Raw genomic sequence first — 26976 nt, 5'->3', positions numbered from 1 at the left:
ATGTATGTTTCATGGCCTCTCCAGGCCAGAAGGACCCTGGGTGTTCTCCAGCCCAGCCCAGCTGAGGAGTAGAGCTATGGGAAGATGGCTTTTGCAGCTGCATCCTGGCACAGGCTGACGCAGCATCCAGCCTGTCACCTGCATCTTTGTTTCTCCCATCCCTGGAGAGATTAACGTAGATGTTTTCCTAACTCAGGTTTTTCTATTGGGGACTTGAAAGTCTCACCAAGTAAATTGAATGCTAGGGTTTCAGGACACTTCCCTTTATAAAATCTGCCTCTTTACTTGCAGTCACCCTGCAGAGGAGCAGAATGAAGGAAGGGGACAAGATAATGAGAGAAAGAAGTCTTACCAATAATTTTGGCATATTTTTGGAGTGGTGCCAGAGAGTCATTTTATAGAAGTGCTCTCTTCGGGTTTATGCTGCATGAAAGAGAAGAGTGGTCCTCCAAATCCACTCCCAGCCTGAGGTAGTTGCTAAACCCGACAGTAATCTTAGCCAAGGAAATGAAAGGCTGCTGGTTGGCCCACTGAGGCTCCTTGAAGGGCGAATAGGTAGTTGGTTAATGATTCAGAGGACGCTTCAAGTCGGCCCAGACTCAGTCTATTTAACAGACTTGTCAAACCCTCAAATAAATGAAGTGAAGAAATGTCCTTTTCTGCCTTTAAATTTTAAGGTAAAGGTATTGAAGTTCATCACAGAGAGTGGATCTGATATTCACCCAAGATCCATAGAGGGGAACCAGTAAATATAGGGCTTGAAAAGTCAACCGTAGTCAAGACTCATGGTCTTTGTTAGGGCCTGCTGTCCCTGGCACAAAATCTTAGCATTTGAGAGGTGGAGGCAGGAAGTTCAAGGAGTTCAAGGTTATTCTTATCTACACATCAACGTCAAGGCCATCCTGGCTTATGTTGAGACCCTGAAAAGGTCTTAACAAACAACAACAAAGAAGTCTTAGATCTATTCTGGTATTTTCAAAACTGGATTTCTTGTCACACTAGGGTACTGTGAGCCCTCTTTGGGGTCTGGGATGAGTTGGGGTTGCGTGCTAATGTTCTAGGCCTACTGTCTTAAAGCATCACAAATGAGGTAGCTCTGAACAACAGACATTTGCTCCCTCAGATTCTGCTATCTATAAGTTGAGATGTAAGGTGGTGACAGGTTAGGCTCCTTGGGAGTTGGTCCTCCTTGATTCTCGCAGCTACAAGTGTTCCTTGGCTGATGGCAGCATCCTTCAAGCCTGTGTGTCCTTCCCTACATATCTGTGTCTTCATAGAGCATTTTGCTCCCTGTGTCTCTTCTTACAAGGAGACCAGTTTTATTAATGTGCCCTACTCACATATGGGCTCCTAACTAAACACCTCTGTAACACGGTACTTCCAAAGATCCCATTCACATGCGCCAGAGGCTAGGAGTTCACATCTTGTTACTCGTGGGAGAGTCCAGTCTGTAATAATAGGTTAAGAAAAGAGTTTCCCTTATTTTCACCCCAACTTCAAGTAGTAATATGATGTTTTTGCTTAGTTCAAATTTTGGGAGCCATTGGATAGCTTTGTGAGGAAACCCAGTTAGCCACGTCTAATAATGAAAGACAGGCAGGCATGTCTGGCTTAGAAACCACAATTTTGTAAGGCTTTTTAATCTTTACTTTCATTCTGTGTGCCCTTATTGTATTCAGCATGTCAAGGTATAGTCAGAGAGCTACTGATCACAGGCATTGGCTTGGAAACCACTAGGAAACCATCATACGTCCTTCCTGTCCCATCCTAGTGCCATGGAGCCCCTTTGAGCTGCCATATGGACATTGTCTGTGTGGTCTGTTCTCTTTCAGGGGGTCTACAGTATTCCACCACTCAGCACTTCCAGTGTTCTTGGACCTGACAGTTCCCTTAATTAAAGGCAGTAGGTGGCACGATGACAGGATTGTCACCATGGCTGGCTCCCTGAGGACCAGGGAACATGGGTGGCCCTGCTTCTCTATCTGTATCACCCAACCCTGCGTATTCCGTTGGATAAAGCCTAAAAGGTGCAACACTTGTTTTTACTGACCTGTCTTGTGTGTGCTTCAGTCACTCAGGAGGCTCCTGCTGGCTGCACTGAATGCACAGGGAGCTGTGGCTCTGAATATGATGGCGTTGTCTTTGTTTCACCACAGAATATGAGTGACGACGTTTTCCTGAGTGTCCGTTTCAGACTTTCTGGGAAGGGCCCAGTGTTTAGTGGGCGTGAAGCTCTATTACCCAATGGACTGAGCCCATAAAATTCTGTTTTTTCCTTCTTTCCACCCTGATGCCAACCCCTGCTCTGGCCATGAGTGCCTGCTCTGCCTCACCATGTGATGCTCACCCAGCCGGGTCAGCACACTAAAAGGAACATCTGGCTCTGGGAGTTGACTTTAAATGGTTACTAGGGACAGAGGTTTTGCCAACCAAGTATGGACTGAATATTCCACATAGGCTTTGCAAAATGCCCCCAACAGAGTGCACCATTCCAAACACATACAAGGAACAAGTTTAAACATGGTAACCAGGTCACAGTAAATTCTTTTGCAAATACAATATTTATTTTGCTTTATATACAAAAATTAAATACTGAACAAACATAAAACCAAATAAAAATCCTTCTTGGCTGCACTAACTTGAATCACTCATTATTTCATAGTCGCAAGTAATCACATAAGCAATAGGTGATCTGTGTAGAAAGGTTGTGATGTTTGGCTTTTTGAAGAACTTTAAATGGAGAAAACGGCATGATAAAGCAAGCTAAGTGTCAGAGGTTTTTACATACTCAATCTTTTAAAATAATCTGAATATCAAATCTGCAAACAATAATGACAACTGTAGGAGGGCCCCTGCCCAACCAGGGTCATCAATGCTTCCTAGTCATTTGGTTTCTAATATTCCCTGAGGACATAGACCATTGATATATGGGGGAAATACAGTTACGTCGTGGTATTCCCAAAACGGATTTCAGAGTGAGACTTCCCCACCCTTCTATTATTTCTGTAGATAATTCTGGTAGCAGGGAAGTTATTTTGAATCTAGCAACGGTGGCGAGAACCATCCCCTGATGCTCTTATTGATTCATAGCTAAATGGCCACAGCCGGGTGACCCATGACGTCCATGAGAACCTCTCAAATCAAACTTCTGAATTGAGTCTAATACTTTATTCTGTTTCTGAACTCAGTTATTCAAAGGGTTTATAAAGATTTCAAAATATGTTTTGTCTCATTATATCCCTAAAGTAATACACTTACAGGTTTGTTTTACACCAATTAGCATCTGGGACCAATTCTTTTACCTGGGACCTACATACATAACTTTCTTAGAAGAAGGCAACACTTTCATCAGAGCACTTGAAGACAGAAACCAAGTTGCTCTGATTTTCGAACAGCTCATGCATATTTTTTTTTTAAAAAATAACACGAGAAAAAGAATACACTTAAAAAAATTCAGAATCTGTAGTTTTGAAGCTGCTACCATTTTAGCATGAACTCAATGCTGACCTTTTTCAGATCAATCATAAAGAACTTCTCCCCAGGGAGGTACGTCTATTGGAAGTGGGAAAAAAGTGACCTGTAGTGCCTGTAGTATATACATATGGGCCACTGGGTTCGGCACTCTTTGGGAGGGGTAGCAATAACATACAAGAGTGCAGATGAATACATCTTAGCTTACAGAGACAGAATATGTGAAGATTTGACACACATCTGCTATGGATGTAACTGCTAATGTTATCAATACTGTATTATACACATTTTCTTTCTTTTCTTGTGGTTTTTTGGAATTCAAACACAGGGCTTTGCACGTGTCGGCCAAGTGATCTTTCACTGACCTATATCCCTAGTGCTCCCCATAAATTTTAATACATGACAACAACCTACAGCATCATACTCTTTGACAGAACAGTCCTATAAATAGACAAAAAAAATTAATTTAGGAAATCCTATGCCCAGGTGAAATCCAGTGTATAGCAATCACAGTTTGTTCCCTGAATGGGGAAGGAAACTGCTAGGCAACATTTTTACCCCCTTCGTGACCCCCTTGGCTCCCGTCTAGACATCCAGAAGGTCATCTCCACTCTCGTCACTCTCCACGGTCAGCTGCCTGGTCCACCACTTCTTAACTTCGGAGCCGCAGGACGCTGTGTCTGGCATAGGGTTCATCTTGCACACCACGGACTTCATTGTTGTCCTTCCTCCGAAGCGCAGGTTCACAGACGACACCGAGTGGCTTATGGGTTTGGGGGCTGTGGAATTAAGAAGAGTTCTGTTGTCAGCTGCTTGCTGTTCCAGCGTGCGTTAGCCATCCCTGGGGAAAATCATGATTCTCTGGGCAGCGGTGCTTTTGGCTCCTGAATCCTCTCTCCAGATGTTAAGTAAAGACTCTTTCGAGTAGTTTTTAAAGTTATTCTCATGAGCTGCTAATAATAGCTCTTGGGAAAATATGCTGCCGGTTCCTTTTACTTTAAGAAAAAAGTAGAAAAGACAAATGGCCCAAATTTGTGTAAAATGGAAGTGTTGCTGTGCATGTATAACCTAGACTTCACTAGGAAGACAAAGGAAAGGAGTGGCAGTGTAGTTCGCAGTAAGGACAGACGGGTGGGCTTGGCAGGTGTGGAGAGCACATGTGGCTTTGGCTTTCTGTTGCCTTGGTCTTGTGTCCCATATGTATCTGTGGGCATGAAGTCACTGGCAAGCGCATGTCTCTGAGCCTGAATTTTCCTCAGTTTAAAGTAAAGAGAACGCAGGTGTCCTTACTGTAGTGCTGGGAGGCCCAAGGTGGTTTAGTGAGATGACCGTGTGGTGCTTGGTGCCTCCTTAAAATGTTCTTTTTATTGCCCTTTGCTCCCTCACACTCAACATGTTCCTGACACACTCAGTGAGTTTGTCTCTGTGTTTGCCGCCACTTTTGACATCAGGCTACATAGACAAGCACTACTGTTGACATTTTTGACAGCATTTCTCTGTCACCCACTTATGTGAACACCAAGGAGGGGGACACTCTCCCCAGGTCATCTCTCTTATCTGCCCTATGGTGTTGGACTGGGCGTGTAGACCATGACCTTATCACGTGTGTCCAGCCTGCAGTAAAATTCTGTATGCTGTCACCTCCCTCCAGACAGCTGCCACAGGCAAGTGGCTCTTAGCTCTGTCTCTACATTCGTCTCCCTAAAGCCCAGGTTGCAAATGTCACCTGCTGCTCATAAGTCTTTAAGGCCTCCCTCCTGATTGCCCATAGGATGAAACGAAGAGTTCCCAGCCTGAGGCCACAGCACCTGCTCAGTCTTGATCCCTGCCACCGCTAGTTTTGCTTAGACAAGTTATATGTCCCCTCTGAGCCCTCGGCAGGTTCTTCCTTACTTTAAGATGCATGACACACCCTTAGCTCCGGAGTGTAAACACTTCTGTCGGCTGCTTTGTGAACAGACCTGTGGCAGAAGACGCTTCAGGGCCCCCTATTCTCACTTGTCTGGGCTGAAGCTGAGCCCTGTGCATAAAGGACAGGATGAGACTCTAATTCACCATCAGCTCACAACTCAAGAGAGGGGACACCTGGCTGCGGGGAGGGAGAACCGTGCCTCCCGCCCTTTGCCGAGTGTCCCTTCATGAGGTCATCTGGCTTTCTGGTGCCTCGCGTTCCTTCGGAAGAAAACTCTTACTAAATCAGTAAGATGTGGGAAACTAAGAACGGTGAGGACTGAATACAGAAAGCCAGGCAACACCCTTGGAGTACCGACTGGTGCACAGCGGTCAGTGCTACATGGAGAGTTGTCATCATCACTGCTGTCACTGAGGGAAAGCAGGGGTCGGGTAGTTTCTGCTACGCAGCATGTGTTGGGACAAAGAGGGACCTGAGCCTTTCCTGGGAACTCCATTGGCATTTTGTGAAGACCATATCTCCCCACTCCTTCTTAGATTAGTTTGGCCCATGTTTGAGATGCGTTGACTGCACCCAGGAAGCCCTTGGGAACCTCTTCATCCTCTCTTTCAGGAGCTTGGCTGTAACCGCTTAACAAGTGCTGTCTTCTCAGCAATGGCAGCTGCAAGTGAGGGCCGATGTAGTTATGTTTAGAGAAGTTACTTTGAGGAGCATGTTTCTGATAAGGGGATACATTTTATTGTTTCACCATCTATAGTAATCAGGTATACATCCTGTTTGGGCCCCAGGATGTCTCCCAGAGGCCCGGGTGTTGGGGGCTTGGTCCCAGCTTGTTCTGGTGGCACCTAGCAGGAGGAGGTCTTGCGTCCTGGGATCATGCCCTGGAAGAAGATTGTGGGACACCAATCTCATTCCCTGGTTGTAGTAAGGTGAGTGGCTCCCTCGGCATCCACCCTCACTATGCTCTGCAGCCTTATTATAGCCCCAGTAGCGGCAGACAACTGACTGTGGGCAGGAACCTCCAACTAAGTGAGCCAATAAACCTTTCTTCCTTTTAAGTGGATTTTCTGCAGGTATACGTTATTGTAACAGAAAGCTGACTAATACAGACCTGCATATTAAAATGAAATATAATGCCCCAAATAAACTAAGCAATAAAATTCCTCTTAAACATCCCCAACAGGTAGAGAAACGATTGGTATACTTACCTGAGGGCAGACGCCATTGCCCAAACTTCCTTTGGGGTTTCCCGGGATCTGCTGCATCCTGCCTATTCCCTCCTCTGTCTGACAGAGTGGGGCTCAGGAGCTGCTGCTGACTGCTTGTCTACACGGAAGAATGATTAGTCAGTTGTAGGTCCTTCTCACATATCTAATTTATCACAAATATTTGCGCAGCTTTGTTGGGAATACTATGGTAATTATCACATTTACAGCATACAGTGATGAAATCAGGGTAACTTCCACTTCTGGCTGTTCACATGTCTGTCATTTCTGTGTGTTTGAAACCATGTTCCCCTTTTGGCAATTTTGAAATATCTCAGACACTTGTGGAGATTCCACGTGACAGTTATCTTCACTGTCAGATTGATGGGACTGAGCATCACTGGGGAGACGCAGCAGCGGCCTTGCTCGCCTGAGGTCATTTCTGGGAAGGTTTAACTGAGGCCAGGAAGCCCACACTGAGTATGGACAGCCATTAGTAAAAGGATAAGTAGGGCAGCTGCACTCATCCGTGCTACACAACTGTGCGTGCGACGTGACCAAACTGCCTTGTGCTCTTACCACCATGCATGCCCTATTGCGATGGACCACACCCTCGAATTGTGCACCCAAATAAACCTTTTTTCCCCTTACGATGCTCTTGCAAAGAATTTTGTCCTAGAAAGGAGAAAACAACTAGCATGCTATAGCAACCCTGCTTTTCTTAGAACAGCGGACCTGGAAACCTGAGTGGGGCCAGTGGGCAGCATGTTAAGTGAAATAAGCTAAGTACAGAAAGACAAACACCACGTGTTGTCACTCGTTTTGAAAAATGATCGTGTAGAACAGCTGTGGCTCTTTCTTTAATGTTGTTCTCCTCGCCTCTCTGTGTGGAGGTAGGGCCACGTTATGTTACAAGAAAGACACGTGTATGTTTGAAAACCGAGTGGGAAGAATTACAGGCATTCAGTGTCCAAAAAAAAAAAAGAGGGGGGAGGGAGAAAATTAAATGTGAAGATGGGTCAGATCTGCGGCAAGGCCACTGTGGGTCTGTCTGTCTTTCTTTCTTTCTTTCTTTCTTTCTTTCTTTCTTTCTTTCTTTCTTTCTTTCTTAAACTGTTTTGCTTACTGTCCCCATAGACGCCTATGGAGAAGGAGGCAAGAGATACCTGGTTTCTTGTAAGGAGGCAGGAAGCTCACACAAAACTACCGTGGCACAACAGGTCTTTCTGGAACCTGTACTGGGCTGTGGCGCCCTGTGCTTCACTTCGCTCCTTTCCTCTGCTGTGTTTCTGTGCTTTACGGACTCCATGCGATTAGCGTCAAATCATTATTACAGCCACATAAAGGAGCAGGACCCCCCTGCCAGCCGCTTCTCCCAGATGCTAGAAATTCTGGGCTTTTGTTTGTTTGTTTGTTTGTTTAATAGGCATACAGAGTAACTTTGAAAATGAAGCTAGCTGTGTTTTAATAGACAGCAGCTCCTTGAGTCATTTTTTTCCCCTGAATTTTATGTGTTCCTCTACTGCCCAACTAAGAAAGAAAAAAATCTCCAATGCATTTGATTATTGAACAGGGTTGAAAGCTAATTGCATGCTTTTTCTAGCTTTACTCAAGTTTATTTTCTTTTTAAATTTTTATTAAATATTTTTACACATGCATTTGTATTATTACACATCCATACAATAAACTATGCTCAGCAAGAGGAACCATGAAAAATCACGAACTACATAAATGTTACATTCATAGTGTTTTGGCTACTTGTATTTGACAGTCTTAAAGAAAACATCTTTCCCATCTCGGTGAGTCTAAAATTCTTAATGTAAATCAATATCTATCATATCTCATCATTATCAACTTAAAATATCTATCTAAATCTAAAAATATCTTAACCTGTAAAAAACTAAGCTTCATTGCAAAACTAAACTATCTGGTCTTCAACCCCACCAGAGACTTGATAAGGAATACAGGGAGTGCAGGTTAGCAGTTTCCCAAATGAGAAGATGACAGAGACAGTTTGCTGCCTGAACAGTTACCCAAAATTCTCTATAACGTTGGAGCATCATCTTCAGCTTTCTGGCCCAATATATCTGACAGACATATTTGTAAGGCGGGAACTACTGAGGACTTGCTTATTCTGTCTTGGCAGAGTTTGGCCATTGACTCTGCCTGCATTTTTTGGCAGAATTCTGTCTGTGGTAGAAACAAGGACATTTTGCCCAGTGTCTTGTTTGCTACATTTAAAGCCATCTCCACAAGGAGGTTCTTTGATGCTCATCATCTTCTTTGAGGTGGGCTGGGTGTTGCCTGGAGTTAACCTGGCTCATTGTAAATCTATCTTTGAAATAATAAAAACATCTTTAAATGCCATATTCTATATATATCTGAGGTTTTTGAAGACCTATCCAGCTATTTTACCTTAACTATCTATTGAATCATATCTATCTGTTACACCTAGGGTGTATATTGTGACAAAAATAGATTAGTAATTGATATGACCATGATTTCATGACCTAACAATTAACTTGTATAACTTATTTATCCTAAACAGCCTGCAATAGCACTTTCAAAGTACTGGAAGTAAGCCTTGTATTATAATTGAGTTGTATGGGTACAATACTGCATATTAGAGTAGAATATATATATAATGTGTGTAAAGAATAAACTTAAATTTGAGTTATATACCAATGTAGCAAATTTCTATGGTGCACTGCAGGGAAGAAAATACTAAGGGCAGGAGTTCATGTAAATCATGATCTTTTAAAGCACATAATATTTCTATGCTCAAGTTCAGCTATTATGATAATATTAAACTATTAGAAGAAGCAAGGAAAAATACACAGGATATTAACCATTTTTAGTATATGTATTCTGTAGTTTGGACTTTGAATGGGCCATAAGTTGACAGCTTGGTTTCTAGACACTAACGGGAGGTGATAAAGTGTTTAGGAGACGGAGTCTAGTGAGAAGGAGTTGGGTTATCGTAGGAAATGAGGGCTGTTCTTAAAGAGAACATTGTGGTCACATCATCTTCCTATCTCTCTTGTTCCCTGGCCACCACTTTCCCACACACTCTCACCGTGATGTACCACTTCACCACAGGCCTGAACGGTGCATTAACCACCCCTGGACTGAAAAAATCTGAAACTGAGGGCCAAGTAAACATCTCCTGCTTCTAAGGTGATTATCTCAGGTATTTTGTTTAGTAACAGGAAGTTGACTAACACACCATACAAACTATAATCTTACCAAGCAATCTCAGCTGAATTCCAAGTGACAAAGATAAAAACATCTTCTGCAACAAAGGTGATATGAGAAATAGTGCCGCTTTGTTTGGAATGTCTTTGTGACCAGCGTAACTCCCACAGAATATCCTTGGATGAAAAATACCCTTATCTCCTACCTCGGGTTGCGTATTGTGGTCCTGGCTGTTGGCATTGGTGTCCTCGCTTGGCTGGGTGGTCTCGATGCTGGGAGGATTCAGGAACCTGCTCAGCTCTTGCTGCTGGCTCTCCCTCAGGCTGTGGATGATGCTGCATGACTGCTGCTGTTTCTAAAGAAGATGCTGTGCTCTCGTAAGCGGGAAAAGGTACCCGGCCTCTTTGCCCTATTTCCACAAAGTCACAGTTCCTTCTTCTCTCTTTAAACACCCAGGGGGATCGCTGACCTCTTAGAAAACTTCAAGGATCTTGAACCAGTTTTGAGGATGTTGGACTGATATACAAGTCTTAGAGATCGCCTTTCACATTTTTACAATTGGATTAGTTATGCTCACCCATGCCTGTTTATGTCATTTAAAATGACCAATGTGGGTGTTCTATTTTCCCTTCTTATTTAATTCTATCTCATTTAATCAGTGCAGACCCCCCACCCCCACCCTGCCACACTGAAAGTCCTAAGCACCAGAGAGTGTTGAAGAGATGAGGAGAAAACTTTGACTACTGTCTAGTCCATGACATTGTAGGTCAGCCTGCTAGGTCAATCCAGCAGCAACCTTTTTTTCCTGGCCAAGGCTTCCCTCTTAAGATCTGAGCAAGACATTGGTGATCTATGAAATCAGAGCTATGGTGGTCTTGCTATGGTTGGGTTGCAGTGGACAGCTTGCCTTGCTCTAGAAGGCTGGACGAAGTGTTTCCTTTCTTTGGGGGACTTTTTACTGTAACAGAAATACATATTTTTTGTAGTGGGTGTTGTTGTTCTGAAAGTCAGGATCAAACAAATCTTACCTAACGTTAAAAGCATCACAGGAAGTACATACTGAGTAATTTGCCTTTCTTTGTATGTGAAGTATAAGTCAAAAGCATTTATAAAGGTTAATTACCAAATAGAAGTCCTCACTGGAAACACAGTGTATGCTAATGGAGTGTATATTCGTTAATCTCTGAGAGTCTCACCAAACTTACAATTCAGAAGGCATCAGGCACATCATTAAAATTCCATGAGAGGTGGTCTTTAGAGACCAAACAACAGGATAAACCATATGTTAAAAATTTTCACAGCAATTTAAAAGTAGTTTTGTAAATTCTGCCTCAGTAGATATTTTTGGGATTTCGTACAGTTGAGTTTAATAAATGGAGATTATAAATATTTTAATACCCACAAATTGCTTTTTAAGCCTTCATGTTATACAAATTTGATTCAATTGAAATGTGTGGAGGAGCCTGCTGAGGAGAATGAGTTGAAGCCGGAACAGAGTTAAGGCTGCAGCAGCATCTGACACCCTACATGGATGAGGAAGATGCATTTAAGGGGATTCAGGCTCTTTTCTCTGTCACTTTCTCTCTAAGTATGTGTGTGTGTGTGTGTGTGTGTGTGTGTGTGTGTGTTGGGCAGTTTTAACTGTCAGCTGGAGAAAACCCAGAGTGACTTGAGCGACGGGGCCCTCTGGGCATGCTTGTGGAGAGTTTCTTGGTTGCCGGCGTGTGAGGACCCATAATTGGGTGGGGCCACTCTCTGAGCAAGGGGTTGTGGACTATATACAATGTAGAAAGTGGGATAAACACTGGCATTCACCTATCCTTTCCAGTTCCTGATTGTGGATGTGACATGATTATAGAACACACAGGTTGTGACTGAACTCCTGCCATCTTGACTTTCCTCCACACTGGGCTGTACCCTTGGACCGTGAGCCAGGGTAAGCCTTTCTCATTTAAGTTTGCTTTTGCCCAATTTCTTCTAATCACTGTAACAGGAAAGGAAGCCCAGACCCCGTGCTTGTGGTTCACTCACAGCCCGGATGCGTTTCAAGCACTTCTTCAGCCACATGCGGATGGTCTGCTTGGCCACCTCCTCCTCGATGGTGTACTCCAGCTGCTCCCTGGCCAGCAGCTCCTCCAGCTGCAGGCTCTTCCTGATGTCTACAGAGCGGTAGGACAGCATGCTGGAAGGCAGGAACAGCAGTACCACCAGTCAGACCCGTCTGGTGTTTCAATACTCAGGCACTTCAAAATGCAGAGGACACCTCTTTCCGGACAATCAGTGTAGTGTCCAGTGCCATGCACAGTGGCTGAAGGGCCGGTTGTGTTAGCTCTGTGTCTTCCTTCTCTTCGGTAAATGCTGAGGTCAGTCTTGGAGCCCACCATAATGAACACCTGGCAAGTTAGTGTCGGCGAGACACTTAGAACAGTGAATGCATCTAAGTGCCTGTGTGCCTCAGAAGACGCAGGTTACGTGGTATCAACTGCTCTAGCTGTATTAACATACTCTGGAATGTTCTGTGCAGACAGAGAGTATTCATTCCACTACTTCCTTGTGGTTGGCTCTGCTTGGTGATGGTTAATATCCCTGCCTGCGAGTTATGCATGTACCACTCCACTTCCCTCTCTATTTCATTTATCCCTCTGTACCTTCCTTATTAATTTTGGGAGACACAAAGCCAGAGCTGAATAATCACTTTCATTTAGTCCTTGGCTCAACTGGTCCAGACAGTGGTAAGTAAAACTAACAGTTTTTGTTGCAGAAGGGCAGGCAGGTAATTCCTAGCACGGACTGAGGGCTCTATAACCAAAGAGGAACACAGAGCTATCTGGTAGGGCTGTACGCTCTAGTTTACTCTCAGCACCCTGGATTGTCATATCCTCTCTACTGTGAACCTGAGGTCACCATCAGAGTTCCAGTCACAGAACAGTGGCTCGAGGCCATGGGCTTTTTCTTCTTTGCTAAATATCCTCCCATTGTGGAGGAAAAATAACCTCTGCATTGTGTTTCATAAAATGCTTCTAAGTCCTCCAGACTCATGAGAGATTTCATTATCATGTAACTTCTGTGGAACGTGGAGGGCCACCACCACCACCACCGGCTTTGCCTGGGTCCCTTGTGATCAGATGCACCAGTATGCTCCAGAGAGGTCACATCCTACCTTGTTATTAATAACAAGAGGCGAAGTGGTAACTTTAGAGGGACTTTCCCCAGCGCCTTCCTTTGCTGCTTTTACCCTTTTTCTTCTTTTAGCCACAAGTGGAGTTTTATCTACCTGAATGACCCCCAAATTTATGACATATCCAACATTGAACATGCCAGGTACATGCAACATGAGTGAAATAGTTAGTGAGTCAAGGGTTGTAGACAGTTTCTGGTCCCTCTGGCAGAGAACATTGCAAAGGGTTCCTTAAAATAATGTTTAACACACTGTTATGGAAAAAAATCAACTACATTGAAGTAATATTTCAATTGGTTTCTTTGATATGTGGCATAATTTTTCTATTTCACCCCATTAAATAATATGCAGTTGAGGTCAAAAGACACTGTAACTTGAAAGGATGTGTGGAGCCAAAATGATATTTTAAGATTTCTGTCATGAGCTTCAGGATGTAATCCTATGTGTAGAGTTCACTGCAGACCTAGTTAAGATGGGGCTTAATCCAAGATAATTGGTTGCAAGAAGCCACTGAGTGACACAGGAGAGGGTTGGACTGATTCTCACAACAACACAAGGGTCAATTCTGCCCTTGACTTCATGTTTTTTGATTCTGGAACCCTGAGTAATAAACCACTGTTAATAAACTGCCGCTGGAACTTCAGTGCAGCGGCTCTAGGAAGCTGACACAGATGCTCCTCAGAGAGACTGACTTTGAGCCTTCTCTCTGTCTGGTGCACATATAACATTCAGAAAATATAGTGCTTTAAGCAACAGGGGTAATTATCACAGAGCAGGTGGGACAGATTCTTCCAGCCTCATCTGAGTGAGAAGATCTGGATTTTTAGCTCCACAATGGCCATGGAACCAGGTGACCCTAAGCAAGTCACTTAACTCTTACAGGATAACACATCCCCACCCCCAAATCAAGAGGCAGAACCACGCCCTCCAGGTCTTCACTATCCCTTCTCTTCTGCAGTGGCAGGTGGCAGGCCACTGCGTCCCACCCTTGTGTGAGGCACTGATCATTATGGGGAAATGAGGAAGCCTATACTTCATGCCTAGGCTGTGTGCCTCTGCATTATAATCACGACAGTATGACAACTCAAGTTTTGAACATCCTTGTTAACTGAACTAATGGGCCTCTGCGTGTCACACCTTTCATTTCCGGTCTCAGTGAACCTCTGTGACTCTGGGCTGTCAAACCAGCTTTATACCTCAGGACATCATGGAAGGTGACGTCGCCACCGTTGTGCAGCCTCTCCATCTCATAGCACATGTGCTTGAAGAGGAGCTTGTCTTTATCGAGGTCCACTTCCAGCCTCCCACGCAGAAGCCGCAGTAGGAACTTCACTCTGAAGGTGGGGATCACACCCTGGATGGGACAACACGAGGGCCGGCAAAGGAAGCTGTTAGGAGGCCAGCAGGCATTATACTAGGCAGGGAGCCTTTTCAAACAGGGAAATGCATGTAACAGAATGAATTTATGATCCAGGACTGGGTGGCTCAGGCTTATAATCCCAATGCCAAGGAGGCTGAGGCAAGGGCTTACTGGGATAGATAGCAAAAGACAGGAAGAAAGCCTCTGGTGTTTTTGAAAGCTAGGCAGAATGATGTGGGCTAAGCATGTGGTATGAAGTACCAAGCAGTAACTTTCTGCTCCTCTGGTCTTGTGCGTTATCATAATGTTGACCTCAGAGGAGGGGAGGGTGAGGAATCCCCACGTCGCTTTCCCTGGAGCCAGCCCTTAGTGCTTTTGCTCAGCTGTCTGCCCACCTGTCCACATGCGCCCTTGTTGCATATCTTCCTACAAGTAGGCAACGCACACGTGCACAACCCTCCTCACTTAACTTGGGTCTCAGGACTTAATGTCTGTTATTTTGCTCCCATCGAAAGGTAGCTAGCTCCTTTGTAGGTTTTCTCAATGAGTAGAACAACTTAGACAAGACAGTGAGGCTTCAGCTTTCTCCTCCTTCTGGGATTAAAACAAATCTGAACACTGAAGCTCTAAAAGGTACCACTGTACTCCATGTGACAGAGCCTAGTACATCAACTCTCACTGTATCTTTGAGTGAATTTGGTGGCCTCAGCTTCTCGCTAGTCATTAGCATCTCAGTGTTAATTGGGGTGTGGTCTTTCCTGTGCAGATCAGGTGAGATAAAGGTCCTGTGGGTAACAGTTACAGAGACAAATATAGATATAGATAAGACAAAATATCTAGGCTAGGTATACCTGCCCTCCACTGGTTACTATTTTGGAGTTCACGGGAGCCTGGAGCCCAGCTCGGGGACAGGGAGTATTAGCGGAGGCAGAGAGGAAAGCAGAGAGAATAGGCCACACAGTGTCTGCAGACCTTGACTTTTGTCATCTATGCCAGCTCCTTGCCTTTGCACTCTCAACTCTCCCTGAACTATTTTTGAATCTTCTCAGGCCGGAACTTTGTTTGCTAAAACTTTCTTCATTTCTTTTTTTATTTTTTATTTTTTTTATTAATTTATTCTTGTTACATCTCAATGGTTATCCCATCCCTTGTATCCTCCCATTCTTCCTTCCCTCCCATTTTCCCCTTATTCCCCTCCCCTATGGCTGTTCCTGAGGGGGATTTCCTCCCCCTGTATATGCTCATAGGGTATCTAGTCTCTTCTTGGTAACCTGCTGTCCTTCCTCTGAGTGCCACAGCATGGGAGAATAGCAAAGTAGAAGGATTCAGAGGGTACTAGAAACCTACAAGTAGAACATTATGATAGGCAGATTTGGGCCCAGGGGTCCCGCACAAATTAAGGCACCAGCCAAGGACAATACAGGCAGTAAACTTTAAACACCCAGATCTAGCCAATGGGCAGAACATTCTCCACAGTTGAGTGGAGAGTGGGGTATGACTTTCTCATGTACTCTGGTGCCTCACATTTGACCATGACCCCTGGAGGGGGAAGACCTGGTTGCACTCAGAGGAAGGATAGCTTTCTTCATTTCTTGATGTCAGCACAGACTTCACCCAAATCTTCATGACCATTTCAGCCAATGGCCCACTCCAAGCCCACCCACTCTCTACCTTCCTCAGCAAGTTCATGACTTCTGGAACTCATACAAGTTGAGTATCTCCTACCGAAAATGTTAGGACCAAATTTTGGACTTTATGGACTTTGGAATGTTTACATTCCCACAATGGGTGATACTGAGGATAAGGCTCAAGTCTAAGCATAAAATTCATTAATGTGTGCTTTTTAAAAAATTTTTAATCTTTTTAAAACAAGTCCTTATGTATCCCAGGCTGACCTTAAACTTAAGGCTGTCAAACTCTTGAACATTCAACTTCTGCCTCCCATGTATGAGGATTGTAGGCAGGTACCATTTTCACACACGCCTTACACACATATTCTGGAAGTAATTTTCTTTTTACAGTATTATTAGTGTGCCTTGGTTTTGCCCGTGAGTTGTCATGTGAAGTTAGGTATGATTCTTTCCATTTGTAGTGCTGCACTGGTACTAAAAAGAATTCAATATCTGAAGCATTATTTTTGGATTAGGGATGCTAACTTGTGTCACTAGTACTATTTCACCTCTAACGGGCCACCCCCTCATTTAGAACATAAGCTCTGTGGTCACAAGAACCTTGCCATTTGGGAGTTGCTTTATCTCAGCGCGTAGACCTGTGCTTGGCTTCGGGAGGGTAAAGATGGATAAAAGGTCAAAGAAGAGAGGAACAAGGGAAGAACATGCAGGATTCTGAGGAGAAGGGGGAAGAAAGGGGAAAGGAAAAGAGGTAGCTGAGAACAAGGATGATGTTGCCTTTGCTTTAGCTAGTTCTTGGAAATACCAGGTAAGCTTTATTTACATAGATTATACCCTTTCCCCTTACCCCCTGCCAGGTCCCTCTGGCACACAGGCAGCATTAGTGAGCTGTGCTCTCTACCCTGAGCTCCACTGACCAGGTCACTGCTCTTCCTGTCTTCTGAGGGAGGCCTGCTGGGCCCAGGAACATCCAGGTGGCCAACTGGCACCAGGGACAACCAGATGGCTAAAGGCCAGCATAATTAACAAGAGCCAGGACAATATGCCACCAACACATTTGATGCACATGATTTTTCATAAGATAACTTTAAATTCCTCATGTATGTTTGAGTGTCATATCATTAAGGCTCTTAGTGCTGACCCTTCTCTTTGATTGTTCTTAGCCTTTGCTTGAAGTGATTTGGCAGTAAATGTATGTTTGCTATTCATCTGGGCTTAAAAGAAAGCAGGGCAGTTTTATCCAACTTTTACCTAACTTACTGTTATGTCTTTCCTCCTTTTTATATTGTTGCATTGTTAAAATGTGACTTACTTGCCAGAATAACATCATTTAATTTAAAGTCTAGTGTTGAGATTGAGATTTTCATTCTTTAGTATCATCTCTTTTTATTAAAAAAGCTAACAGAGACGGCTCTGCCTGCCTCCTCGAGGAGTCCTGCAGGGATCAGGAACATCCAGCCAACACCAGGGACAGCCACATGGCTAAAGGCCAGAGTAAAAAAAAACACAATAAACAAGAACAGGACAGCATGGGACCAAAAGAACCCAGCTATCCTACTACAGCAAACCCTAGATGTCCTAACATAGCCAAGCACAAGAAGATGTCCTTAAATCCAATATTATAGAGATAATGGAAGCCTTTAAGTAGGAAATAAATTCCTTAAGGAAATACAGAAAATACAATAAAACAGGCAAAGGAAATGAATAAAGCTCTTCAAGACCTGAAAACAAAAATAGAAGCAATGAAGAGAACACAAATTGAAGGAATCCTGGGCATTGAAAACCTAGAGAACAGAATCTACAGATGCAAGCATCATCAACAGAATGCAAGCGATGGAAGAAAGAATCTCACGCATTGAAGAATCAATTGAACAAATCAATACATCAGTCAAAGGAGATATTAAATCTAAAAAGTTCCCAACACAAAACATAGAGTAAATCTGGGATGCTATGAAAAGACTGAACCTAAAAATAATAGGAATAGAAGAATGTGAAGAGTCACAGCTGCAAGGGCCAAAAATAATTTTCAACAAAATAATAGAAAACAATTTCCCCAACCTAAAGAAAGAGATGCCTATAAACATACAAGAAACATACAGAACACCAATTGGATTGGACTAGGAAAAAAAATCCTCCTTCCACATAATAATCAAAACACTAAATGTACAGAATAAAGAAAGAACAAGAGAGAAAAAAGCGAAGTAACTTACAAAGGCAGACCTATCAGAATTATACCCAACTTCTCAACAGAGATGCTAATACATAGAAGGGTCTGGGCAGATGACTTATAGACTCTAAGACACCACAGATGCCAACCTAGACCTACTATACCCAGCAAAACTCTCCATCACCATAGATGGAGAAAACAAGACATCCCAAGGCAAAAGCAAATTTAAGCAATATCTATCTACAAATCCAGCCCTGCAGAAAACAATAGAAGGGAAAACTCCAACTCAAGAATGTTAACTACATGTAAGAAAACACAGATGATAAATAATTTCATACCAGCAAAAACAAAAGAAGGGAGTACACACAAGCACATGTACAAATGTAGGCTCCTGGGACGGCCAGGCACCACAGGACCACAAGTGCTTGTCCGCTGGAATGGAAAAAGGACAAAGCTCTGGGTCCGAGTGAGTGATGAATGAGGTATTACTACAAGATCTTTGGTTCAACCAGGGGTACAGGAGGAAAAGATTTATCTTCAATACGTGTTACTGTTCGTTTAGCTGGGCTGCTGGCACCAGGCCAGGTAGCAACAAGGGCCCATCCTGACTGGGCAGTTTGAGAACAGCTCACTCCCACAGATGAAACCTGCAGCGGGTGGAGCAGCGTGAGAGACAGCAGCAGAAATTCGCACTGACATGCCTATGAACAGCAGAAGCTCGGGTGGTAGTGACCATGGTAGTTCTATGGCAACAGCCTGGCTGGAAGTCAAGTCCAAGGGTCCGTCCATGAATCTCTGGGGAGAAGGGAGGCCCTTCTTCTCCAAGTGCAACAGCTCAGAATAAACGTCCAGTCTTAGATGTCCTTCGGTGAAGTAGATGGTGCTCGCCACTTTATGTCATGTGAAACAAAGACTTATAAACCTTGGGCTGTGGGGAGGGGCTTTGAGGGTGAGTGTGTCTCATTGGCTAGAACTTAAGACACTGCCAATGCTCTATTTACATGCAGAAAGACAACAGGTGACAAGGTCATGTGACTGATAATCTGTAGCCACCTAGGGTTTGTGTTACATGCTTCTGAGGCAGGCACAAAAACAAGAGAGAGCTTTGTTCCACACTTTCTGATCTCAGGATGAGATTTTGAATCTCAAGTTGGAGATTTTGAGAGTTTGAACGTGCTCCATCTTGGCAGTTCCATGCCAGTTCCTCCAGAGGCATGGTGCATGAACCCCACACACTAACACCACCAACATAAAAATAACAGGAATTAAAAATCATTGGTCATTAATATCTCTCAGTATCAAAGGACTCAATTACCTAATTAAGCACATCCACACACAGGCTAACAAAATGGATGTGAAAACAGGATTCAACATTCTACAGCATACAAGAAACATACCTTAGCAAAAAAAAGATAGATATTGCCTCAGGGTAAAGGGCTAGAAAAAAAGTTTTCCAAGCAGATGGACCCAAGAAGCAAGATGGAGTAGTCATTCTAATATCTAATAAAATATAAGTTCAACCATAATTCATCAAAAGAGATGAGGAAGGATACTTCATACTTGTTAAAGGAAAAAATCCACCAAAATGACATTTCAATTCTGAACATCTACTTCCCAAACGCAAAGGCACCCATATTTATAAAAGGAATATCATTAAAGCTTAAATCACACATGAACCCCATACATTAACAGTGGGAAACTTCAACATCCTACTGTCAACCAATGAACAGGCCATTCAGAGAGAAATTAAACAGAAAAATAATGAAACTAATGGGCCATCATTATGGGAAAGATTTTCACCAACCCTACAACTGACAGAGAGATAATATCCAAAATATATAAGGTACTCAAGAAATTAAACAGCAACAAACCAAATAACCCAATTAAAAATGGGTTGCAGAGCTAACCAGAGAATTCTCAACAGTGGAATCGCTAATGGCCGAGAAGCACTTAAAGAAATGTTCTTAGTCATCAGGGAAATGTGAATTAAAAAGACGCTGAGATTACATCTTTCACTCATCAGAATGGCTAAGATCAAAAACTGAAGTGCAGTATATTTTGGCGAGGATGTGGAGAAAGGGGAACACTCCTCCTCCATTGCTGTCAGGAATGCAAACTTGTACAACCACCACGGAAATCATTCCTCAAGACTCCGTACCTCTCTTGGGCATATGTACAAAAGATGCTGGCCCACATTACAAGGACGCTTGCTCAACTATGTTCATAGCAGCTTTACTTGTAATACCCAGAAACTGCAAACAACCTAGATGTCCCTCAACTGAAGAATGGATAAAGACAAGGGGGTACATTTACCCAAGGGAATACTACTCAGCTATTAAAGACAAAGGCATCATGCAATTTGGATGGAACTAGAAAAGATCATCCTGAGTGAGGTAGCCCAGTCCCAGAAAGACACATATGTGTCCTCACTTATAAGTAGATATTATCCATAAAGTACAGCGTAACCATGCTACAGTCCACAAACCCAAAGAAGCTATGTAACAAAAAGGCCCCATGGGCAGACATTTGAATCTCACTCAGAAGGGGATATAAAATATACATCCGCAGTGGAAGGAGGGACCTGAGTGGGAGAGAGGTGAGGAGAGGGACAGGAGAGAACTGAAATTGGCATGTGAGGGTGCAGCTCTGGGATGGGCCAGAAACCTAGAACAAGGGAAAACCCCAGGAATCTATGAGGGTGACCCTAGCTAAGATTCCTAGCAACAGCACATATGGAACTTGAAATGGCCACTTCCTGTAATCAGGCAAAACTTCCGACGGAGGGACGGAAACACCAACCCATCCATAAAACCTTCAACTCAAAGTTTGCCCTGCCTACAAGATGTGCAGGGATAAAGATTGAGCAGAAATTGAAGGAATGGCCAAATAATGACTGACCCATCTTGAGACCAATCCTATGAGAGAGCGCCAACACATGATACTATTAACCACATTCTGCTATACTTGCAGATAGTAGCGTAACTGTCTTCTGAGCGGCTTCACGCAGTAACTGATGAAAACAGATGGAGAGACCAACAGCCAAACATTAGGCGGTGCTCTGGGAATCTGGCTGAAGGTGAGGATGAAGGCCTGAAGAAGCCAGAGAGGTCAAGAACACCATAAGAAAACCTACAGAATCAACTAACCCGGGCCCATAGGTACTCACAGAGACTGAACCACCAACCAAAGAGCATGCATGGGATGGATCTAGGCTCCCTATATGTCTGTATCAGATGTGCAGCTTGGTTTTCACGTAGGTCCTTCAGTAACTGGAGCAGGGGCAGTCTCTGACTCTGTTGCTTGCCTTTGGATACCTTTATCCTAACTGAGATGCCCTAATCCTACTACATTTTGATATGCCAAGGTGGACTGAGGTATATTCAAGGCCTCTCCTTCTGTGAGGAGAAAGGGGGAGAGGAACGGGGGAAGGGCAGGTGAGGAGGGACTGGGAGGAGAAGAGGGAAGGGAAGCTTCAGTTGGGAAGTAAAGTAAATAAAGTATTTAATTAATGAAAAGATATTTGTACACCAACTTAGAAGTAGTTCAAAATAACCAGGTCTCCATACAATTAGTAAATTTTGGTAGTAGTGATGATTGAACCCAGGGCATTTTGCATTCTCAAAAAACACTCAACCACTGAGCTGCACTCCAGACATCACTTGCTATTCCTATGTGTGTTTCATCTAGACGGCTGCTTAAGTTTGAGGTGATGGTAACTCTGTAGCAGGCTTTCCCTCAGGGAGCTGCAGTTTCCCTCATCTGCTCAAGCCTTGAAAAATCCTTCATTCTCTTCCCTTCCTGACCTTTTGGAAGTCCAAAGACCAGGCTGTTCGTGGTTGGAAAGGCCATGAGGAGAGACCAGTCTGTGCCCTGCCCATGGGTTCTCCACTGATTCCTCACCGACATCTTCCTGCGGTGCAGCAGTGACAATTCCAAACTTAGTCCATGTCAATTCTTAGAACCAAGACCCTTGAAGTATGTCATTTGTTCTCTTTGAGATGGATCAGGAAACAATGGCCCACTCCCTCACCCCTAGTTTGAGGCCGATCTTCAACATCCAACACTCCTGCTTCCATTTCCTAATGCTGGGAGCACAGCCATGCACTACCACACCCAGTTTTATGTGGTGCTGAGCTCAAACCCAGGATCCTATGCATGCCTGGTAACCCAGTGAGCCACACCCACAGCTCCTACCTCTCTTTTATCATCTACCATGTTCCATATGATCTGAAAGTGGCGAAGGTCATTGTAACTTAAAAGCTGGTCCTCTTCAGTGGAATAGAACAAGGAGAAATTCTCCACAATTATGGCTAGGAAGAAAAAAAAAATCAGATGTTAGACAAGTATGCTAATCTGTCTTTTTTTTTTTTTTTAGAAAAAGTAAAACATCTATTATAAATAATAAATGTTATGACTCACACTATAAAACCAGTTTTTGAAAGTGCTTTCAGTACAGTTTCCAAGCTGTCTCTCCCTTGAACTAAGCTATTTATTCAGCACTTGCCTTTCCAAAACATGAGAGTCATGGGCTCAAAGGCACTCTGTGCAGACACTCATGCCAGCTGGCTCTTACTCTTATGTAAGAGTTCCAGGGCATTTTTAAGGGTCATGTTGGGTCTGGATGGCCCTACAGCTGGGTGAACAAAATGTATCTTTTAAAAAAACAAACTGATATTTCGAGGCTATAAAACTAGCCATCCTGATTTCTGTTCAGCCCAATCCTTGGGAAGAGCTCTTTGGGAATTAATCAGTATAATAAGCAAGACGACTCTTGAAAGTGCAATCAACTGCCATTTCCCTTGCCTTTCAAAGGTCTTCTCAGATTCTGGGTTGAGAGGCAACAATTTATCATTAATGCCATGAAACACCCACCCCAAGCAATCCAGGATAATTACTCATAATTGTACATAATTATCTAAGTACCTGAGTTAGAAGGGATGGGAAAAAAAGCCAATTCCACTACATCTCTTACCTACAAGCAGATTCAGCATGATGTAGGCGATGATGACATAGAAAGAGCAGAAGTACATGAGTGCCCCTGCGTAGTTGCCGCAGTCTGTTGCCCAGTATGTAAACTCATCTGGAGTACAAAATGGAGGCTGAACCTGTGGGGCAGCGGGAGACATGGAGGGGAGGGTGGACAGAGAGTGAGGGGAACGAAGGGCACAGATTTCTTCCGATTGTGGTGCTCAGTAAACGCTCTCTTGACGGTGTGGGACACAGTTAATTTAAAGCCACCATGCAAAAGCCACACATGTCAGACACACACACAACTGGCAGCAGGACTCCACAAGAGTATTTCATAGCTGCTATGCTTTCGGTCCTGTAGATACCCCAGTTCAGTGCCATTGATGGAAGCAAAATGTAGGTAAATGGGTTTCCTCTGGGAGAGAACCTCCGCGCCCTCACCTACGTCCTTAGGGTCAAACTTTAGGAAGTCAAACAAAGAGGAACTTTTTGTTGTTGTTGACTTAAGCGACGGACTAACCTGTATGGAGGTAGGACTGACTGCACATACAAAATCCACATTCAAGCTGTGTAAGGACTAACCCCCATTCCTAAGGCACCAACATGTGTAAAGTTCAGACTACAGAAAGCCTTTGCATTCTGCAGGCAGGGACCATTGAAATTCAAACCCTTCCTTCATACTGTTCTGGGTTCTCTCCACCAGAACTAGCCCTGGTCTCATGTATTCTCACATAATCTTCTGGGACTCCTCTGTAGGATTCATTTAATTCTGCCTTTGGTTGTACCTGACCGGATAAACGCCAAGTGTCAGGGATAGACTAACAACAAAGACACAGCCCTGTCCCCCGAATGCTGAGCAGAGCTTAACATCCCAGTTTCCAGCATAAGGGCCGTTAGCTCCACGTGGCAATTTTCATTCAAGTCTTATTAATTCACATTAAGCAGAGATAAACGGGATGTAAATTAGTTATTCAGAGGCACTAGTTATACTAACTCAGCCCTGAGTCGGACTCAGCTAGCAGCCTCCTGCCTGGACAGCACATGCCCCCTACTGACTGTCCGCAGAGCATCATTGGTGTCCATGAGATGAAGGGAGGGGAAAGAAAGAAAGAAAGAAAGAAAGAAGCTTGACTCTACAGTTCTCTAGAATGATCATGCACATCCAAACAAAAACCACAGAGTTCTATAGAATATATATATATATATATCCCGCAGTCTCAAATGTGAGTAACAATGCCTGAAGAAGCGAGCATTAACACCATGACCAGAAGATGATAAGAACTTATTGGACAAAAAGCATGATACCAAAGGGAAGCGCAGAGCAGAGGACATGACATATGTGCCTTGGGAACCTTTGAACCTGAGGAAGCCCTTGTGCGTGTGGCCCAGAACAAACCAGGAGAGCATCTGATGAGTAAGTTAAATAAATATCCTTGTTTTTATGGCTAAGCTATGAAGACAGCTTAGAAAGAACAGTGCTCATTATTAGGTATGATAGCTTAAATGAAATGTTTTGCTTTTTTAATATTCATATCCTGGATTGTTAAAAAAGTACAACATGCAGACTAGAAGACAGCCAGAGTATTCTTTCTATTAGCACAAGGCCTTGATGCTAACGCGTGCACACGAGTGTGCGCCGAGGCGCTGCTGGTCACGAGGTATGCACACGCGTGTGCACCGAGGTGCCGCTAGTCACGAGGGGATGTTTACCATGCAGTCATGCATGATCTTGTTCCAGTCTTCTCCTGTGACAATCCGGAACAGTACAGTGATGGCCTTGCCGGCTGAAGAAAAATTGGCGTGCCTAGTTTCAGAAAAGGAAACAGAACGGAGATTGCGTGAGTTGTCATTGTCGTAAAGCAGTATGGGTGGTCACCACCAAGACAGGTGGCTTTTGCAAACCTGGTTGCCAAGTTACTGTTACCAAAGCTTAAACATTCTTCCTGCCATACATGCTTTCCTGCGAGAACAGCTGCCTGACGAGCCAACCATCATCACAGGCTCACCAGCCTACTGGCTCTCAGCTTTAACAACTGAGTCGTTACTTTGGCTACTAAGAAGTGATTCCTTTACTTGGGTCATAGAAGGAGACTCAGCCACATGCCAAACAAATCCTTGGCCAGAAAGGCATTTGTATGTGTTTTGCTGTATTAGAAACTTTAAGAAAACAACAGCAGATGCCTCTGTAAAGTGGAAAATGAGCCTTCGAAAATGCTTTTCTCACAGCACAGAGATTTGGTAAGTTTCTAAGTTTCTATACTTTGCTGAAAAAAGGTCATCTAACAACTGTTTTATCCGCCCCCCCCCCAGCAAAATAATATAACATTTCAGAGAAATACATGGATACAAAAACTGAAATGGGGGGTGTGTGGCTGTTCCTGACAATGGGCAGAATTACAAAACCTTTCTGTTTTGTTTCTGCGTTTTCTAAGGGCTCTAAAATAAACATGCTTATCTTTGTCAACTGTAAAATGCAGTTTAAAGTACATGCTTTATTTTATTTCCCAACAGGTTGCTTCCCTTCCATACCACCCCTAAGTCTTTAATAGTCAGGAATACAAACAAGAAGTCCGTGGTCGTGATTTTATTATAAAGAAGTCTGGGAAGCGAATGGGGGGCAAACCCACGCCGACCTGTTGATGTTTTCTCCGTACTTCACCGTCCCGAAGAGAACGACCCCCGCGAAGGCGTAGCACAGCAGCAACAGGAACATCCCCACGATGATGAAGAAGCTCTTGTACATGCTGACAACCACCGTCAGGAGGAGCATCTTTAACGTCACCTGCAGAGGAGGACGGTGGCGGCAGTGTCAGGGCAGATGGGGAGAGGGAGAGAGGAAGAGGGAGAAAACTCACTTCAAGCTGTGGAGGACCTGGCTGATGAGTAATAAACACATAAGCAGGTTGGCTACACAGTGATTCCCAAGTACATCATCTGAAAGTTGGTTCCTGTTAGATATTAAATCTAAATATTATTCAAAAAACCATCTGGCATTGAGAAATCTTATTCACACTTCAAACAGTTCAGTCATTCCGGAGAAATTAATTGAATTAACAACACAAGCTTCTTAGCCTTCTATTTCCTCTTGTTTTGCTACCAGACCTCTATAAGGTCAACATATTATTGACCTATAGCAAGAAAATTTATTCCCTCCCCTCAGTCTGCCTAAAAACCAAATGTAATCATGGTTTAACATAAATTACCACCAATTATTAAATCTACCAGTTACACAGATATGTGAATTCATATGTGAAATATTGTTAGTGATAGAAAGGAAACAATATCCCCTAAAAATGGAGAACATGGGTACCATGTGTGCATAAATGCTAGCAAGAAATAGAAATCAGACTAGAATAATGGACATAATATCATAATCAATGATTAGTCTTCCCTGTAATAATGGTAATTAAAAACATAAACCAAGGCACGTTAGGGATGACATTGGCTTTTGGCTTCAGAGTTAAAATGTTTTCTTTGATTTATGATTGAGTTTACTCAGCAAACATGATGAATAAAAATAACAACAAGATATATAGTCTAAGATAATTAAGTTACTGATTCAATGTAATGTCTAATATTTATTTGTCCTGACTTAGGATGTTTAGTACTTTGTTTACTATAACAACCAGGTTGGCTGAGGACCGGTGGCGTCAGTGATTTAATGCTTATGTGACATTTGAAAGCATTCTGCATGACAGACTTACATGCTTTCCGCAGATGGAGAAAAACCTAAAGACAATCACACAGGCTCCCATCATGTAGGTATATGCATTCTGAAATTCAAACAGAAGACAGTTTTTTACAATTTGCGCAAAAGATCTTGTTACGGTTGCATTTCTCATTTAAGTCTTCTGTGAAGTCTAGTGAATAATTAGTTTAATAAGATGTA

General features: G+C 43.4%; 1 protein-coding gene across 4 annotated transcripts in view; it reads right to left on the bottom strand.

Annotated features, from left to right (window-relative positions):
• Nucleotides 1-2542: 2542 nt before the first annotated feature.
• NALCN (sodium leak channel, non-selective) overlaps nt 2543-26976 on the bottom strand; it is a 298865-nt gene continuing 274431 nt past the window's right edge. For all 4 annotated transcript variants that reach the window (XM_084767995.1, XM_084767997.1, XM_084767996.1 and 1 more), the window contains 10 exons: nt 26792-26860; nt 25721-25869; nt 24798-24891; nt 23092-23224; nt 22314-22429; nt 14158-14315; nt 11815-11965; nt 9989-10138; nt 6592-6709; nt 2543-4250 (listed from right to left, as the gene is read on the bottom strand). In XM_084767995.1, coding sequence (XP_084624121.1) covers nt 4057-4250; nt 6592-6709; nt 9989-10138; nt 11815-11965; nt 14158-14315; nt 22314-22429; nt 23092-23224; nt 24798-24891; nt 25721-25869; nt 26792-26860 — 1332 coding nt within the window. In that variant the 3' untranslated portion in view covers nt 2543-4056. The remainder of the gene's footprint in view (nt 4251-6591; nt 6710-9988; nt 10139-11814; nt 11966-14157; nt 14316-22313; nt 22430-23091; nt 23225-24797; nt 24892-25720; nt 25870-26791; nt 26861-26976) is intronic.

This window comes from Acomys minous (genome assembly GCF_964271855.1).
Source record: "Acomys minous genome assembly, chromosome: 18".
In the NCBI taxonomy this organism is placed as follows: domain Eukaryota; kingdom Metazoa; phylum Chordata; class Mammalia; order Rodentia; family Muridae; genus Acomys; species Acomys minous.
This window is presented reverse-complemented; position numbering and strand designations above follow the sequence as displayed.